The following is a 15,730-nucleotide window of genomic DNA, read 5'->3' as shown; positions in this document are numbered from 1 at the left end:
ATGAGGGAAGAGCTCTGTTCTCTGGAATCAGGTACTGTGTGTGGGGTGGAATGAGGGAAGAGCTCTGTTCTCTGGAATCAGGTACTGTGTGGGGGTGAAATGAAGAGCTCTGTTCTCTGGAATCAGGTACTGTGTGGGGTGGAATGAAGAGCTCTGGAATCAGGTACTGTGTGGGGTGGAATGAAGAGCTCTGTTCTCTGGAATCAGGTACTGTGTGGGGTGGAATGAGGGAAGGGCTCTGTTCTCTGGAATCAGGTACTGTGTGGGGTGGAATGAGGGAAGAGCTCTGTTCTCTGGAATCAGGTACTGTGTGGGGTGGAATGAGGGAAGAGCTCTGTTCTCTGGAATCAGGTACTGTGTGGGGTGGAATGAAGAGCTCTGTTCTCTGGAATCAGGTACTGTGTGGGGTGGAATGAAGAGCTCTGTTCTCTGGAATCAGGTACTGTGTGGGGTGGAATGAAGAGCTCTTCTCTGGAATCAGGTACTGTGGGGGGTGGAATGAGGGAAGAGCTCTGTTCTCTGGAATCAGGTACTGTGTGGGGGTGGAATGAGGGAAGAGCTCTGTTCTCTGGAATCAGGTACTGTGTGGGGGTGGAATGAGGGAAGAGCTCTGTTCTCTGGAATCAGGTACTGTGTGGGGTGGAATGAAGAGCTCTGTTCTCTGGAATCAGGTACTGTGTGTGGGGTGGAATGAAGAGCTCTGTTCTCTGGAATCAGGTACTGTGTGGGGTGGAATGAGGGAAGAGCTCTGTTCTCTGGAATCAGGTACTGTGTTGGGTGGAATGAAGAGCTCTGTTCTCTGGAATCAGGTACTGTGTGTGGGGTGGAATGAAGAGCTCTGTTCTCTGGAATCAGGTACTGTGTGTGGGGTGGAATGAAGAGCTCTGTTCTCTGGAATCAGGTACTGTGTGGGGTGGAATGAAGAGCTCTGTTCTCTGGAATCAGGTACTGTGTGTGGGGTGGAATGAAGAGCTCTGTTCTCTGGAATCAAGTACTGTGTGTGGGGTGGAATGAAGAGCTCTGTTCTCTGGAATCAGGTACTGTGGGGGTGGAATGAAGAGCTCTGTTCTCTGGAATCAGGTACTGTGTGGGGTGGAATGAAGAGCTCTTCTCTGGAATCAGGTACTGTGTGGGGTGGAATGAGGGAAGAGCTATGTTCTCTGGAATCAGGTACTGTGTGTGGGGGGTGGAATGAGGGAAGAGCTCTGTTCTCTGGAATCAGGTACTGTGTGTGGGGGTGGAATGAGGGAAGAGCTCTGTTCTCTGGAATCAGGTATTGTGTGGGGTGGAATGAAGAGCTCTGTTCTCTGGAATCAGGTACTGTGTGTGGGGTGGAATGAAGAGCTCTGTTCTCTGGAATCAGGTACTGTGGGGGTGGAATGAAGAGCTCTGTTCTCTGGAATCAGGTACTGTGTGGGGTGGAATGAAGAGCTCTTCTCTGGAATCAGGTACTGTGTGGGGTGGAATGAGGGAAGAGCTATGTTCTCTGGAATCAGGTACTGTGTGTGGGGGTGGAATGAGGGAAGAGCTCTGTTCTCTGGAATCAGGTACTGTGTGTGGGGGTGGAATGAGGGAAGAGCTCTGTTCTCTGGAATCAGGTATTGTGTGGGGTGAAATGAAGAGCTCTGTTCTCTGGAATCAGGTACTGTGTGGGGGTGGAATGAGGGAAGAGCTCTGTTCTCTGGAATCAGGTACTGTGTTGGGTGGAATGAGGGAAGAGCTCTGTTCTCTGGAATCAGGTACTGTGTGTGGGGTGGAATGAAGAGCTCTGTTCTCTGGAATCAGGTACTGTGTGTGGGGTGGAATGAAGAGCTCTGTTCTCTGGAATCAGGTACTGTGGGGGTGGAATGAAGAGCTCTGTTCTCTGGAATCAGGTACTGTGTGGGGTGGAATGAAGAGCTCTGTTCTCTGGAATCAGGTACTGTGTGGGGTGGAATGAAGAGCTCTTCTCTGGAATCAGGTACTGTGTGGGGGTGGAATGAGGGAAGAGCTCTGTTCTCTGGAATCAGGTACTGTGTGTGGGGGTGGAATGAGGGAAGAGCTCTGTTCTCTGGAATCAGGTATTGTGTGGGGTGGAATGAAGAGCTCTGTTCTCTGGAATCAGGTACTGTGTGGGGTGGAATGAAGAGCTCTTCTCTGGAATCAGGTACTGTGTGGGGTGGAATGAGGGAAGAGCTATGTTCTCTGGAATCAGGTACTGTGTGTGGGGGTGGAATGAGGGAAGAGCTCTGTTCTCTGGAATCAGGTACTGTGTGTGGGGGTGGAATGAGGGAAGAGCTCTGTTCTCTGGAATCAGGTACTGTGTGGGGTGGAATGAAGAGCTCTGTTCTCTGGAATCAGGTACTGTGTGGGGGTGGAATGAGGGAAGAGCTCTGTTCTCTGGAATCAGGTACTGTGTTGGGTGGAATGAGGGAAGAGCTCTGTTCTCTGGAATCAGGTACTGTGTGTGGGGTGGAATGAAGAGCTCTGTTCTCTGGAATCAGGTACTGTGTGTGGGGTGGAATGAAGAGCTCTGTTCTCTGGAATCAGGTACTGTGGGGGTGGAATGAAGAGCTCTGTTCTCTGGAATCAGGTACTGTGTGGGGTGGAATGAAGAGCTCTGTTCTCTGGAATCAGGTACTGTGTGGGGTGGAATGAAGAGCTCTTCTCTGGAATCAGGTACTGTGTGGGGGTGGAATGAGGGAAGAGCTCTGTTCTCTGGAATCAGGTACTGTGTGTGGGGGTGGAATGAGGGAAGAGCTCTGTTCTCTGGAATCAGGTATTGTGTGGGGTGGAATGAAGAGCTCTGTTCTCTGGAATCAGGTACTGTGTGGGGTGGAATGAAGAGCTCTGTTCTCTGGAATCAGGTACTGTGTGGGGGGTGGAATGAGGGAAGAGCTCTGTTCTCTGGAATCAGGTACTGTGTTGGGTGGAATGAGGGAAGAGCTCTGTTCTCTGGAATCAGGTACTGTGTGTGGGGTGGAATGAAGAGCTCTGTTCTCTGGAATCAGGTACTGTGTGTGGGGTGGAATGAAGAGCTCTGTTCTCTGGAATCAGGTACTGTGGGGGTGGAATGAAGAGCTCTGTTCTCTGGAATCAGGTACTGTGTGGGGTGGAATGAAGAGCTCTGTTCTCTGGAATCAGGTACTGTGTGGGGTGGAATGAAGAGCTCTTCTCTGGAATCAGGTACTGTGTGGGGGTGGAATGAGGGAAGAGCTCTGTTCTCTGGAATCAGGTACTGTGTGTGGGGGTGGAATGAGGGAAGAGCTCTGTTCTCTGGAATCAGGTATTGTGTGGGGTGGAATGAAGAGCTCTGTTCTCTGGAATCAGGTACTGTGTGGGGGTGGAATGAAGAGCTCTTCTCTGGAATCAGGTACTGTGGGGGTGGAATGAGGGAAGAGCTCTGTTCTCTGGAATCAGGTACTGTGTGGGGGTGGAATGAAGAGCTCTGTTCTCTGGAATCAGGTACTGTGTGGGGTGGAATGAGGGAAGAGCTCTGTTCTCTGGAATCAGGTACTGTGTGGGGGTGGAATGAGGGAAGAGCTCTGTTCTCTGGAATCAGGTACTGTGTGGGGGTGGAATGAAGAGCTCTGTTCTCTGGAATCAGGTACTGTGTGGGGGTGGAATGAAGAGCTCTGTTCTCTGGAATCAGGTACTGTGTGGGGGTGGAATGAAGAGCTCTGTTCCCTGGAATCAGGTACTGTGTGGGGGTGGAATGAAGAGCTCTGTTCTCTGGAATCAGGTACTGTGTGGGGTGGAATGAAGAGCTCTGTTCTCTGGAATCAGGTACTGTGTGTGGGGTGGAATGAAGAGCTCTGTTCTCTGGAATCAGGTACTGTGTGGGGTGGAATGAGGGAAGAGCTCTGTTCTCTGGAATCAGGTACTGTGTTGGGTGGAATGAAGAGCTCTGTTCTCTGGAATCAGGTACTGTGTGTGTGGTTGAATGAAGAGCTCTGTTCTCTGGAATCAGGTACTGTGTGGGGTGGAATGAAGAGCTCTGTTCTCTGGAATCAGGTACTGTTTGTGGGGTGGAATGAAGAGCTCTGTTCTCTGGAATCAGGTACTGTGTGTGGGGTGGAATGAAGAGCTCTGTTCTCTGGAATCAGGTACTGTGGGGGTGGAATGAAGAGCTCTGTTCTCTGGAATCAGGTACTGTGTGGGGTGGAATGAAGAGCTCTTCTCTGGAATCAGGTACTGTGTGGGGTGGAATGAGGGAAGAGCTCTGTTCTCTGGAATCAGGTACTGTGTGTGGGGGTGGAATGAGGGAAGAGCTCTGTTCTCTGGAATCAGGTACTGTGTGGGGTGGAATGAGGGAAGAGCTCTGTTCTCTGGAATCAGGTACTGTGTGGGGTGGAATGAAGAGCTCTGTTCTCTGGAATCAGGTACTGTGTGGGGTGGAATGAAGAGCTCTGTTCTCTGGAATCAGGTACTGTGTTGGGTGGAATGAGGGAAGAGCTCTGTTCTCTGGAATCAGGTACTGTGTGGGGTGGAATGAAGAGCTCTGTTCTCTGGAATCAGGTACTGTGTGGGGTGGAATGAAGAGCTCTGTTCTCTGGAATCAGGTACTGTGTGTGGGGTGGAATGAAGAGCTCTGTTCTCTGGAATCAGGTACTGTGGGGGTGGAATGAAGAGCTCTGTTCTCTGGAATCAGGTACTGTGTGGGGTGGAATGAAGAGCTCCTCTCTGGAATCAGGTACTGTGTGGGGGTGGAATGAGGGAAGATCTCTGTTCTCTGGAATCAGGTACTGTGTGTGGGGGTGGAATGAGGGAAGAGCTCTGTTCTCTGGAATCAGGTATTGTGTGGGGTGGAATGAAGAGCTCTGTTCTCTGGAATCAGGTACTGTGTGGGGTGGAATGAAGAGCTTTTCTCTGGAATCAGGTACTGTGGGAGTGGAATGAGGGAAGAGCTCTGTTCTCTGGAATCAGGTACTGTGTGGGGGTGGAATGAAGAGCTCTGTTCTCTGGAATCAGGTACTGTGTGGGGTGGAATGAGGGAAGAGCTCTGTTCTCTGGAATCAGGTACTGTGTGGGGGTGGAATGAGGGAAGAGCTCTGTTCTCTGGAATCAGGTACTGTGTGGGGGTGGAATGAAGAGCTCTGTTTTCTGGAATCAGGTACTGTGTGGGGTGGAATGAGGGAAGAGCTCTGTTCTCTGGAATCAGGTACTGTGTTGGGTGGAATGAAGAGCTCTGTTCTCTGGAATCAGGTACTGTGGGGGTGGAATGAAGAGCTCTGTTCTCTGGAATCAGGTACTGTGTGGGGTGGAATGAAGAGCTCTTCTCTGGAATCAGGTACTGTGTGGGGTGGAATGAGGGAAGAGCTCTGTTCTCTGGAATCAGGTACTGTGTGTGGGGGTGGAATGAGGGAAGAGCTCTGTTCTCTGGAATCAGGTATTGTGTGGGGTGGAATGAAGAGCTCTGTTCTCTGGAATCAGGTACTGTGTGGGGGTGGAATGAGGGAAGAGCTCTGTTCTCTGGAATCAGGTACTGTGTTGGGTGGAATGAGGGAAGAGCTCTGTTCTCTGGAATCAGGTACTGTGTGGGGTGGAATGAAGAGCTCTGTTCTCTGGAATCAGGTACTGTGTGGGGTGGAATGAAGAGCTCTGTTCTCTGGAATCAGGTACTGTGTGGGGTGGAATGAAGAGCTCTGTTCTCTGGAATCAGGTACTGTGTGTGGGGTGGAATGAAGAGCTCTGTTCTCTGGAATCAGGTACTGTGGGGGTGGAATGAAGAGCTCTGTTCTCTGGAATCAGGTACTGTGTGGGGTGGAATGAAGAGCTCCTCTCTGGAATCAGGTACTGTGTGGGGGTGGAATGAGGGAAGAGCTCTGTTCTCTGGAATCAGGTACTGTGTGGGGGTGGAATGAAGAGCTCTGTTTTCTGGAATCAGGTACTGTGTGGGGGTGGAATGAAGAGCTCTGTTCTCTGGAATCAGGTACTGTGTGGGGTGGAATGAAGAGCTCTGTTCTCTGGAATCAGGTACTGTGTGTGGGGTGGAATGAAGAGCTCTGTTCTCTGGAATCAGGTACTGTGTGGGGTGGAATGAGGGAAGAGCTCTGTTCTCTGGAATCAGGTACTGTGTTGGGTGGAATGAAGAGCTCTGTTCTCTGGAATCAGGTACTGTGTGTGGGGTGGAATGAAGAGCTCTGTTCTCTGGAATCAGGTACTGTGTGGGGTGGAATGAAGAGCTCTGTTCTCTGGAATCAGGTACTGTGTGTGGGGTGGAATGAAGAGCTCTGTTCTCTGGAATCAGGTACTGTGTGTGGGGTGGAATGAAGAGCTCTGTTCTCTGGAATCAGGTACTGTGGGGGTGGAATGAAGAGCTCTGTTCTCTGGAATCAGGTACTGTGTGGGGTGGAATGAAGAGCTCTTCTCTGGAATCAGGTACTGTGTGGGGTGGAATGAGGGAAGAGCTCTGTTCTCTGGAATCAGGTACTGTGTGTGGGGGTGGAATGAGGGAAGAGCTCTGTTCTCTGGAATCAGGTACTGTGTGTGGGGGGTGGAATGAGGGAAGAGCTCTGTTCTCTGGAATCAGGTATTGTGTGGGGTGGAATGAAGAGCTCTGTTCTCTGGAATCAGGTACTGTGTGGGGGTGGAATGAGGGAAGAGCTCTGTTCTCTGGAATCAGGTACTGTGTTGGGTGGAATGAGGGAAGAGCTCTGTTCTCTGGAATCAGGTACTGTGTGGGGTGGAATGAAGAGCTCTGTTCTCTGGAATCAGGTACTGTGTGGGGTGGAATGAAGAGCTCTGTTCTCTGGAATCAGGTACTGTGTGGGGTGGAATGAAGAGCTCTGTTCTCTGGAATCAGGTACTGTGTGTGGGGTGGAATGAAGAGCTCTGTTCTCTGGAATCAGGTACTGTGGGGGTGGAATGAAGAGCTCTGTTCTCTGGAATCAGGTACTGTGTGGGGTGGAATGAAGAGCTCCTCTCTGGAATCAGGTACTGTGTGGGGGGTGGAATGAGGGAAGAGCTCTGTTCTCTGGAATCAGGTACTGTGTGGGGGTGGAATGAAGAGCTCTGTTTTCTGGAATCAGGTACTGTGTGGGGGTGGAATGAAGAGCTCTGTTCTCTGGAATCAGGTACTGTGTGGGGTGGAATGAAGAGCTCTGTTCTCTGGAATCAGGTACTGTGTGTGGGGTGGAATGAAGAGCTCTGTTCTCTGGAATCAGGTACTGTGTGGGGTGGAATGAGGGAAGAGCTCTGTTCTCTGGAATCAGGTACTGTGTGTGGGGTGGAATGAAGAGCTCTGTTCTCTGGAATCAGGTACTGTGGGGGTGGAATGAAGAGCTCTGTTCTCTGGAATCAGGTACTGTGTGGGGTGGAATGAAGAGCTCTTCTCTGGAATCAGGTACTGTGTGGGGTGGAATGAGGGAAGAGCTCTGTTCTCTGGAATCAGGTACTGTGTTGGGTGGAATGAAGAGCTCTGTTCTCTGGAATCAGGTACTGTGTGTGGGGTGGAATGAAGAGCTCTGTTCTCTGGAATCAGGTACTGTGTGGGGTGGAATGAAGAGCTCTGTTCTCTGGAATCAGGTACTGTGTGTGGGGTGGAATGAAGAGCTCTGTTCTCTGGAATCAGGTACTGTGTGTGGGGTGGAATGAAGAGCTCTGTTCTCTGGAATCAGGTACTGTGGGGGTGGAATGAAGAGCTCTGTTCTCTGGAATCAGGTACTGTGTGGGGTGGAATGAAGAGCTCTTCTCTGGAATCAGGTACTGTGTGGGGTGGAATGAGGGAAGAGCTCTGTTCTCTGGAATCAGGTACTGTGTTGGGTGGAATGAGGGAAGAGCTCTGTTCTCTGGAATCAGGTACTGTGTGTGGGGTGGAATGAAGAGCTCTGTTCTCTGGAATCAGGTACTGTGTGGGGTGGAATGAAGAGCTCTGTTCTCTGGAATCAGGTACTGGGTGGGGTGGAATGAAGAGCTCTGTTCTCTGGAATCAGGTACTGTGTGTGGGGTGGAATGAAGAGCTCTGTTCTCTGGAATCAGGTACTGTGGGGGTGGAATGAAGAGCTCTGTTCTCTGGAATCAGGTACTGTGTGGGGTGGAATGAAGAGCTCTTCTCTGGAATCAGGTACTGTGTGGGGGTGGAATGAGGGAAGAGCTCTGTTCTCTGGAATCAGGTACTGTGTGTGGGGGTGGAATGAGGGAAGAGCTCTGTTCTCTGGAATCAGGTATTGTGTGGGGTGGAATGAAGAGCTCTGTTCTCTGGAATCAGGTACTGTGTGGGGGTGGAATGAAGAGCTCTGTTCTCTGGAATCAGGTACTGTGTGGGGTGGAATGAAGAGCTCTGTTCTCTGGAATCAGGTACTGTGTGGGGGGTGGAATGAAGAGCTCTGTTCTCTGGAATCAGGTACTGTGTGGGGTGGAATGAAGAGCTCTGTTCTCTGGAATCAGGTACTGTGTGGGGTGGAATGAGGGAAGAGCTCTGTTCTCTGGAATCAGGTACTGTGTGTGGTGGAATGAGGGAAGAGCTCTGTTCTCTGGAATCAGGTACTGTGTGGGGTGGAATGAAGAGCTCTGTTCTCTGGAATCAGGTACTGTGTGGGGGTCGAATGAGGGAAGAGCTCTGTTCTCTGGAATCAGGTACTGTGTGGGGTGGAATGAAGAGCTCTGTGTTCTGGAATCAGGTACTGTGTGGGGTGGAATGAGGGAAGAGCTCTGTTCTCTGGAATCAGGTACTGTGTGGGGGTGGAATGAGGGAAGAGCTCTGTTCCCTGGAATCAGGTACTGTGTGGGGGTGGAATGAAGAGCTCTGTTCTCTGGAATCAGGTACTGTGTGGGGTGGAATGAAGAGCTCTGTTCTCTGGAATCAGGTACTGTGTGGGGGTGGAATGAGGGAAGAGCTCTGTTCTCTGGAATCAGGTACTGTGTGGGGTGGAATGAGGGAAGAGCTCTGTTCTCTGGAATCAGGTACTGTGTGGGGGTGGAATGAAGAGCTCTGTTCTCTGGAATCAGGTACTGTGTGGGGTGGAATGAAGAGCTCTGTTCTCTGGAATCAGGTACTGTGTGTGGGGTGGAATGAAGAGCTCTGTTCTCTGGAATCAGGTACTGTGGGGGTGGAATGAAGAGCTCTGTTCTCTGGAATCAGGTACTGTGTGGGGTGGAATGAAGAGCTCCTCTCTGGAATCAGGTACTGTGTGGGGGGTGGAATGAGGGAAGAGCTCTGTTCTCTGGAATCAGGTACTGTGTGTGGGGGTGGAATGAGGGAAGAGCTCTGTTCTCTGGAATCAGGTATTGTGTGGGGTGGAATGAAGAGCTCTGTTCTCTGGAATCAGGTACTGTGTGGGGTGGAATGAAGAGCTTTTCTCTGGAATCAGGTACTGTGGGGGGTGGAATGAGGGAAGAGCTCTGTTCTCTGGAATCAGGTACTGTGTGGGGGTGGAATGAAGAGCTCTGTTCTCTGGAATCAGGTACTGTGTGGGGTGGAATGAGGGAAGAGCTCTGTTCTCTGGAATCAGGTACTGTGTGGGGGTGGAATGAGGGAAGAGCTCTGTTCTCTGGAATCAGGTACTGTGTGGGGGTGGAATGAAGAGCTCTGTTCTCTGGAATCAGGTACTGTGTGGGGGTGGAATGAAGAGCTCTGTTCTCTGGAATCAGGTACTGTGTGGGGTGGAATGAAGAGCTCTGTTCTCTGGAATCAGGTACTGTGTGTGGGGTGGAATGAAGAGCTCTGTTCTCTGGAATCAGGTACTGTGTGGGGTGGAATGAGGGAAGAGCTCTGTTCTCTGGAATCAGGTACTGTGTTGGGTGGAATGAGGGAAGAGCTCTGTTCTCTGGAATCAGGTACTGTGTGTGGGGTGGAATGAAGAGCTCTGTTCTCTGGAATCAGGTACTGTGTGGTGTGGAATGAAGAGCTCTGTTCTCTGGAATCAGGTACTGTGTGGGGTGGAATGAAGAGCTCTGTTCTCTGGAATCAGGTACTGTGTGTGGGGTGGAATGAAGAGCTCTGTTCTCTGGAATCAGGTACTGTGGGGGGTGGAATGAAGAGCTCTGTTCTCTGGAATCAGGTACTGTGTGGGGTGGAATGAAGAGCTCTTCTCTGGAATCAGGTACTGTGTGGGGGTGGAATGAGGGAAGAGCTCTGTTCTCTGGAATCAGGTACTGTGTGTGGGGGTGGAATGAGGGAAGAGCTCTGTTCTCTGGAATCAGGTATTGTGTGGGGTGGAATGAAGAGCTCTGTTCTCTGGAATCAGGTACTGTGTGGGGGTGGAATGAAGAGCTCTGTTCTCTGGAATCAGGTACTGTGTGGGGTGGAATGAAGAGCTCTGTTCTCTGGAATCAGGTACTGTGTGTGGGGTGGAATGAGGGAAGAGCTCTGTTCTCTGGAATCAGGTACTGTGTGGGGTGGAATGAGGGAAGAGCTCTGTTCTCTGGAATCAGGTACTGTGTGGGGTGGAATGAAGAGCTCTGTTCTCTGGAATCAGGTACTGTGTGGGGTGGAATGAAGAGCTCTGTTCTCTGGAATCAGGTACTGTGTGGGGTGGAATGAGGGAAGAGCTCTGTTCTCTGGAATCAGGTACTGTGTGGGGTGGAATGAAGAGCTCTGTTCTCTGGAATCAGGTACTGTGTGGGGGTCGAATGAGGGAAGAGCTCTGTTCTCTGGAATCAGGTACTGTGTGGGGTGGAATGAAGAGCTCTGTGTTCTGGAATCAGGTACTGTGTGGGGTGGAATGAGGGAAGAGCTCTGTTCTCTGGAATCAGGTACTGTGTGGGGGTGGAATGAGGGAAGAGCTCTGTTCTCTGGAATCAGGTACTGTGTGGGGGTGGAATGAAGAGCTCTGTTCTCTGGAATCAGGTACTGTGTGGGGGTGGAATGAAGAGCTCTGTTCTCTGGAATCAGGTACTGTGTGGGGGTGGAATGAGGGAAGAGCTCTGTTCTCTGGAATCAGGTACTGTGTGGGGTGGAATGAGGGAAGAGCTCTGTTCTCTGGAATCAGGTACTGTGTGGGGGTGGAATGAGGGAAGAGCTCTGTTCTCTGGAATCAGGTACTGTGTGGGGTGGAATGAAGAGCTCTGTTCTCTGGAATCAGGTACTGTGTGGGGGTGGAATGAGGGAAGAGCTCTGTTCTCTGGAATCAGGTACTGTGTGGGGTGGAATGAGGGAAGAGCTCTGTTCTCTGGAATCAGGTACTGTGTGGGGGTGGAATGAGGGAAGAGCTCTGTTCTCTGGAATCAGGTACTGTGTGGGCGTGGAATGAAGAGCTCTGTTCTCTGGAATCAGGTACTGTGTGGGGTGGAATGAGGGAAGAGCTCTGTTCTCTGGAATCAGGTACTGTGTGGGGGTGGAATGAGGGAAGAGCTCTGTTCTCTGGAATCAGGTACTGTGTGGGGGTGGAATGATTGAAGTGCTCTGATCTTTTCAAACAGTTTTTTAAATATTTAGTGTATTTCCATCAGTTGTCCCTTGTGTTTCTGTCTCCTCACTAGCTGTGTGACTGGCTGGCTGACAGTGAAGGCAGCTTCATACCCTGTGACAGAGAATCAGCTGATGGTACCAGTACTTCTCCAGAGAGGGAAACTGTGAGAGGCTACGTCCAACACCAGATGGAGTTCTTCCTCAGAGTCCCGGCTGGCGCAGGTGAGTCCCGGCTGGCGCAGGTGAGTCCCGGCTGGCGCAGGTGAGTCCCGGCTGGCGCAGGTGAGTCCCGGCTGGCGCAGGTGAGTCCCGGCTGGCGCAGGTGAATCAGTTTTTCCAATTACGAGTATTATCAGATCAGGAATATCAACGGGACAGATATGAGTATGTCTAGATGGACTCACTTCTAGTATATAGAATAGATCTGCACTGATGAACTTGTAGTATATAGAATAGATGACTGTACTGGTGAACTTGTAGTATATAGAATAGATGACTGTACTGGTGAACTTGTAGTATATAGAATAGATGACTGTACTGGTGAACTTGTAGTATATAGAAGAGATGACTGTACTGGTGAACTTGTAGTATATAGAAGAGATGACTGTACTGGTGAACTTGTAGTATATAGAAGAGATGACTGTACTGGTGAACTTGTAGTATATAGAAGAGATGACTGTACTGGTGAACTTGTAGTATATAGAAGAGATGACTGTACTGGTGAACTTGTAGTATATAGAATGGATGACTGTACTGGTGAACTTGTAGTATATAGAATAGATGACTGTACTGGTGAACTTGTAGTATATAGAATGGATGACTGTACTGGTGAACTTGTAGTGTATATAGAATGGATGACTGTACTGGTGAACTTGTAGTGTATATAGAATGGATGACTGTACTGGTGAACTTGTAGTCTATATAGAATAGATGACTGTACTGATGAACTTTGTTGTGACGTCCAACAGACCAGACAGACAGTGTACCAGACCCAGGAGAGGCAGAGCTGCTAGCCAAGGCCATCCTACTGTGTGTTGACATAGAGGGGAGGACTCAGAGGAGATCTGGAGGAGAGGAGACTGCTGGTGTCAGCGGTGGGATGGACTCGCTCTTCCGCCCCCTACTGGACACACTGAGCAGGCTCCACACTAATGTCTACCTGCCGCTACGCAAGACTGACAAGAGCCTGCAGCTGCTGCTACGACTACTGCAGCTCACACCAGCCAGGCACCCTGCTGCAGTAGAGAAAGAACAAGGTATCTACTCTACTGTATTCTAATGTACTGTACTCTGCTGTACTATACTCTACACTACTCTACTGTTCTCTGCTCTACTGTACTGTACTCTACTGTGTTCTAAAGTACTGTACTCTGCTGTACTATACTCTACACTACTCTACTGTAATGTTCTCTGTTGTACTGTACTCTACTGTATTCTACTGTACTGTACTCTACTGTATTCTAATGTACTGTACTCTTCTGTACTATACTCTACACTACTGTAATGCTCTCTGCTCTACTGTACTGTACTCTACTGTATTCTACTGTACTGTACTCTACTGTATTCTAATGTACTGTACTCTGCTGTACTATACTCTACACTACTATACTGTACTCTACTGTATTCTACTGTACTGTACTCTGCTGTACTATACTCTACACTAATCTACTGTACTGTACTCTATTCTAATGTACTGTACTCTGCTGTACTATACTCTACACTACTGTACTCTACTGTATTCTGCTGGACTTTGCTGTGCTCTACTGTACTCTACTCTGCTCTACTGTACTCTACTGTACCCTTCTCGACTCAACTCTTCTCTTCTCAACTTGACTCAAGTAGTGATTCTAATTGATTCTTAGTTATGATTCATGTTGATTCATAGCACTGGAAACATGCAAAATAAGATGTCATTCATTGTTTAAAAAGAAAGTGTTTTGTCTTCTACAGAGGACAGTGTGACGGTCTCCATGGAAATGCTGGTTCTGGGCGTGGTGGAGCCCATTCAGGAGTTCATCCTCCGAAGACTGAGTGGAGAACTGCAGGAGGTGAACACACTCTCTCACTGTCACTCACTCTCTGTCACACTCACTCACTCAATCTCACATCTTATAACATTGATCATGTACCTGCATTTCTCCTCCACCTGTGTTTTGTTTGTCTGTCCTCTCCAGCTATGTGATGTAGAGCGTGCTGAGCTCTACCTGTCAGTGCTGAAAGAGGTGGTGCTGATGTACAGTGTGTTAGAGTGGAACCACTCCAAGGTACAGGAGGCCTATTTCCCCAGACTCCTCAGATACGTCCTGAGGATCCTAGAAGCTGACCAGGTACAGTATTACAGGATCTATCTCCTCTCTCTCAGGCTGCTCTCCTTCACTAGTCACTTCATACATCACTGGATTCATGTGTCAGTTTGAATAATGGGATATGTTTCTTTAGCAGTTAGACTCTGATTGAAAAAAGACTAGTTGGACTGCTATTTGTCATATTGATGTTCATCATGGTTTTCACTATACAACTGGAAGGTGTGTGTGTGTGTGTGTGTGTGTGTGTGTGTGTGTTTCTCTTAGATCCCCTCTGTGGCGGGTCAGGTGTCCAGGGCGGTTGCCATGGCGTCGTTGGCCATGACCTGTGAGGTTGCAGCGCTGGGAGTGTTCAACCTCCAATCAGAGAGCATGATTCTACTGGTCCATCTGTCTAGCTACTTCTACTCCCCTGCCCCACCCCCAGCCCCTCCTCTCGCTCTGGTCCACTTCAACCAGAGCCTGCTGAAACCTCCAACTGTACATCAGTCTACAGGGTCAGTACAGTATGCATGGTCCACTTCAACCAGAGCCTGCTGAAACCTCCAACTGTACATCAGTCTACAGGGCCAGTACAGTATGCATGGTCCACTTCAACCAGAGCCTGCTGAAACCTCCAACTGTACATCAGTCTACAGGGCCAGTACAGTATGCATGGTCCACTTCAACCAGAGCCTGCTGAAACCTCCAACTGTACATCAGTCTACAGGGCCAGTACAGTATGCATGGTATTGTTTAAATGTAGATGTACTGTATCATCAGGATAATGTGTTGTATATTATAAACTGGGTGGTTCGATTGGCTGACAGCCGTGGTATATCAGACTGTATACCACGGGTATGACAAAACATTTATTTTTACTGCTCTAATTACGTTGGTAACCAGTTTATAATAGCAATAAGGCACCTCGGGGGTTTGTGATATATGACCAATGTACCACGGCTAAGGGCTTTATCCAGGCACTCCGCGATGCGTCGTGCCTAAGAAAAGCCCTTAACCGTGGTATATTGGCCATATACCACACCCCCTGGGCCTTATTGCTTAAGTAAACCACTAGTATACAACACTATATGGCCCTGATTTTTCTGCCAGTCAGGGCTCTAAATTGTGACTGTTTTTGTCACATGCTATTAAGTCATTTGCTGTTCAACGTGGAATTTACATGTGGGAGAAAAACCATCTCCCAGAGGTTACAAGTCAAATGGTAAAATGGAGATTGTGGCAAGGATATGCACATCTACATGCAGTGAGCTACTAAAGTATTGGGACATTTGTTGTTGTTTTGGCTCTGTACTCCAGCACTTTGGATTGATACAATGAGTATGAGGTTAAAGGTCAGACTGTCATCTTTAATGTGAGGGTATTGTCCTCCATATAGGGTGAACCGTATAGAAATTACAACACTTTTTGTACGTAGTCCTCCCATTTTATGAGACCAAAAATATTGGGACAAATTCACTTATGTGTTTTAAAGTCGACAAAAGTTTAGTATTTGTTCCCAAATTCCTAGCACACAATGACTTTACAAACTTGTTGGATGTATTTGCTGTTTGTTTTGGTTGTGATTCAGATTATTTTGTGCCCAATAGAAATGAATGGATTTTATTAGGATCTCTTTTAGCCCAAGGGCTAGTCTTCCAAGAGTCCTGAAGAAATGTAAAAAACCAAAAAAACAATAGCAAAGTTAAAACAAACATTCCTATTACCTACAGTGCATTCGCAAAGTATTCAGACCCCTGGAATCTTTCCACATTTTGTTACGTTACAAAATTGATTAAATCTTTTTTTTCCTCATCATTCTACACACAAAACCCCATAATGACAAAGGAAAAACAGGTTTTTAGTAATGTTAGCAAAAAAAACTAAAATACCACATTTACGTAAGTATTCAGACCCTTTACTCAGTACTTTGTTGAAGCACTTTGTTGAAGCACCAGCGATTACAGCCTCAAGTCCTCTTGGGCACGACGCTACAAGCTTGGCACACCTGTATTTGGAGAGTTTCTCCCATTTCTCCCATTCTGTAGATCCTCTCAAGCTCTCTCAGGTTGGATGGGGAGCGTTGCTGCACAGCTATTTTCAGGTCTCTACAGAGATG

The 15,730-nt window shown here is 48.8% G+C and overlaps 1 protein-coding gene across 3 annotated transcripts in view; it reads left to right on the top strand.

The window, feature by feature from the left end:
- Positions 1–15,730, top strand: part of LOC106613610 (probable methyltransferase TARBP1) — a 52,304-nt gene that overhangs the window by 13,448 nt on the left and 23,126 nt on the right. For all 3 annotated transcript variants that reach the window (XR_006756808.1, XM_045687057.1, XM_045687059.1), the window contains 5 exons: positions 11,401–11,551; positions 12,298–12,585; positions 13,280–13,377; positions 13,504–13,656; positions 13,900–14,129. Coding sequence is in view for 2 of the 3 variants with exons in the window: in XM_045687057.1 (XP_045543013.1) it covers positions 11,401–11,551; positions 12,298–12,585; positions 13,280–13,377; positions 13,504–13,656; positions 13,900–14,129 (920 nt within the window). In the remaining variant the exon portion in view is untranslated. The remainder of the gene's footprint in view (positions 1–11,400; positions 11,552–12,297; positions 12,586–13,279; positions 13,378–13,503; positions 13,657–13,899; positions 14,130–15,730) is intronic.

The sequence above is a fragment of the Salmo salar genome, chromosome ssa01 (genome assembly GCF_905237065.1).
Source record: "Salmo salar chromosome ssa01, Ssal_v3.1, whole genome shotgun sequence".
Lineage (NCBI taxonomy): Eukaryota > Metazoa > Chordata > Actinopteri > Salmoniformes > Salmonidae > Salmo > Salmo salar.
This window is presented reverse-complemented; position numbering and strand designations above follow the sequence as displayed.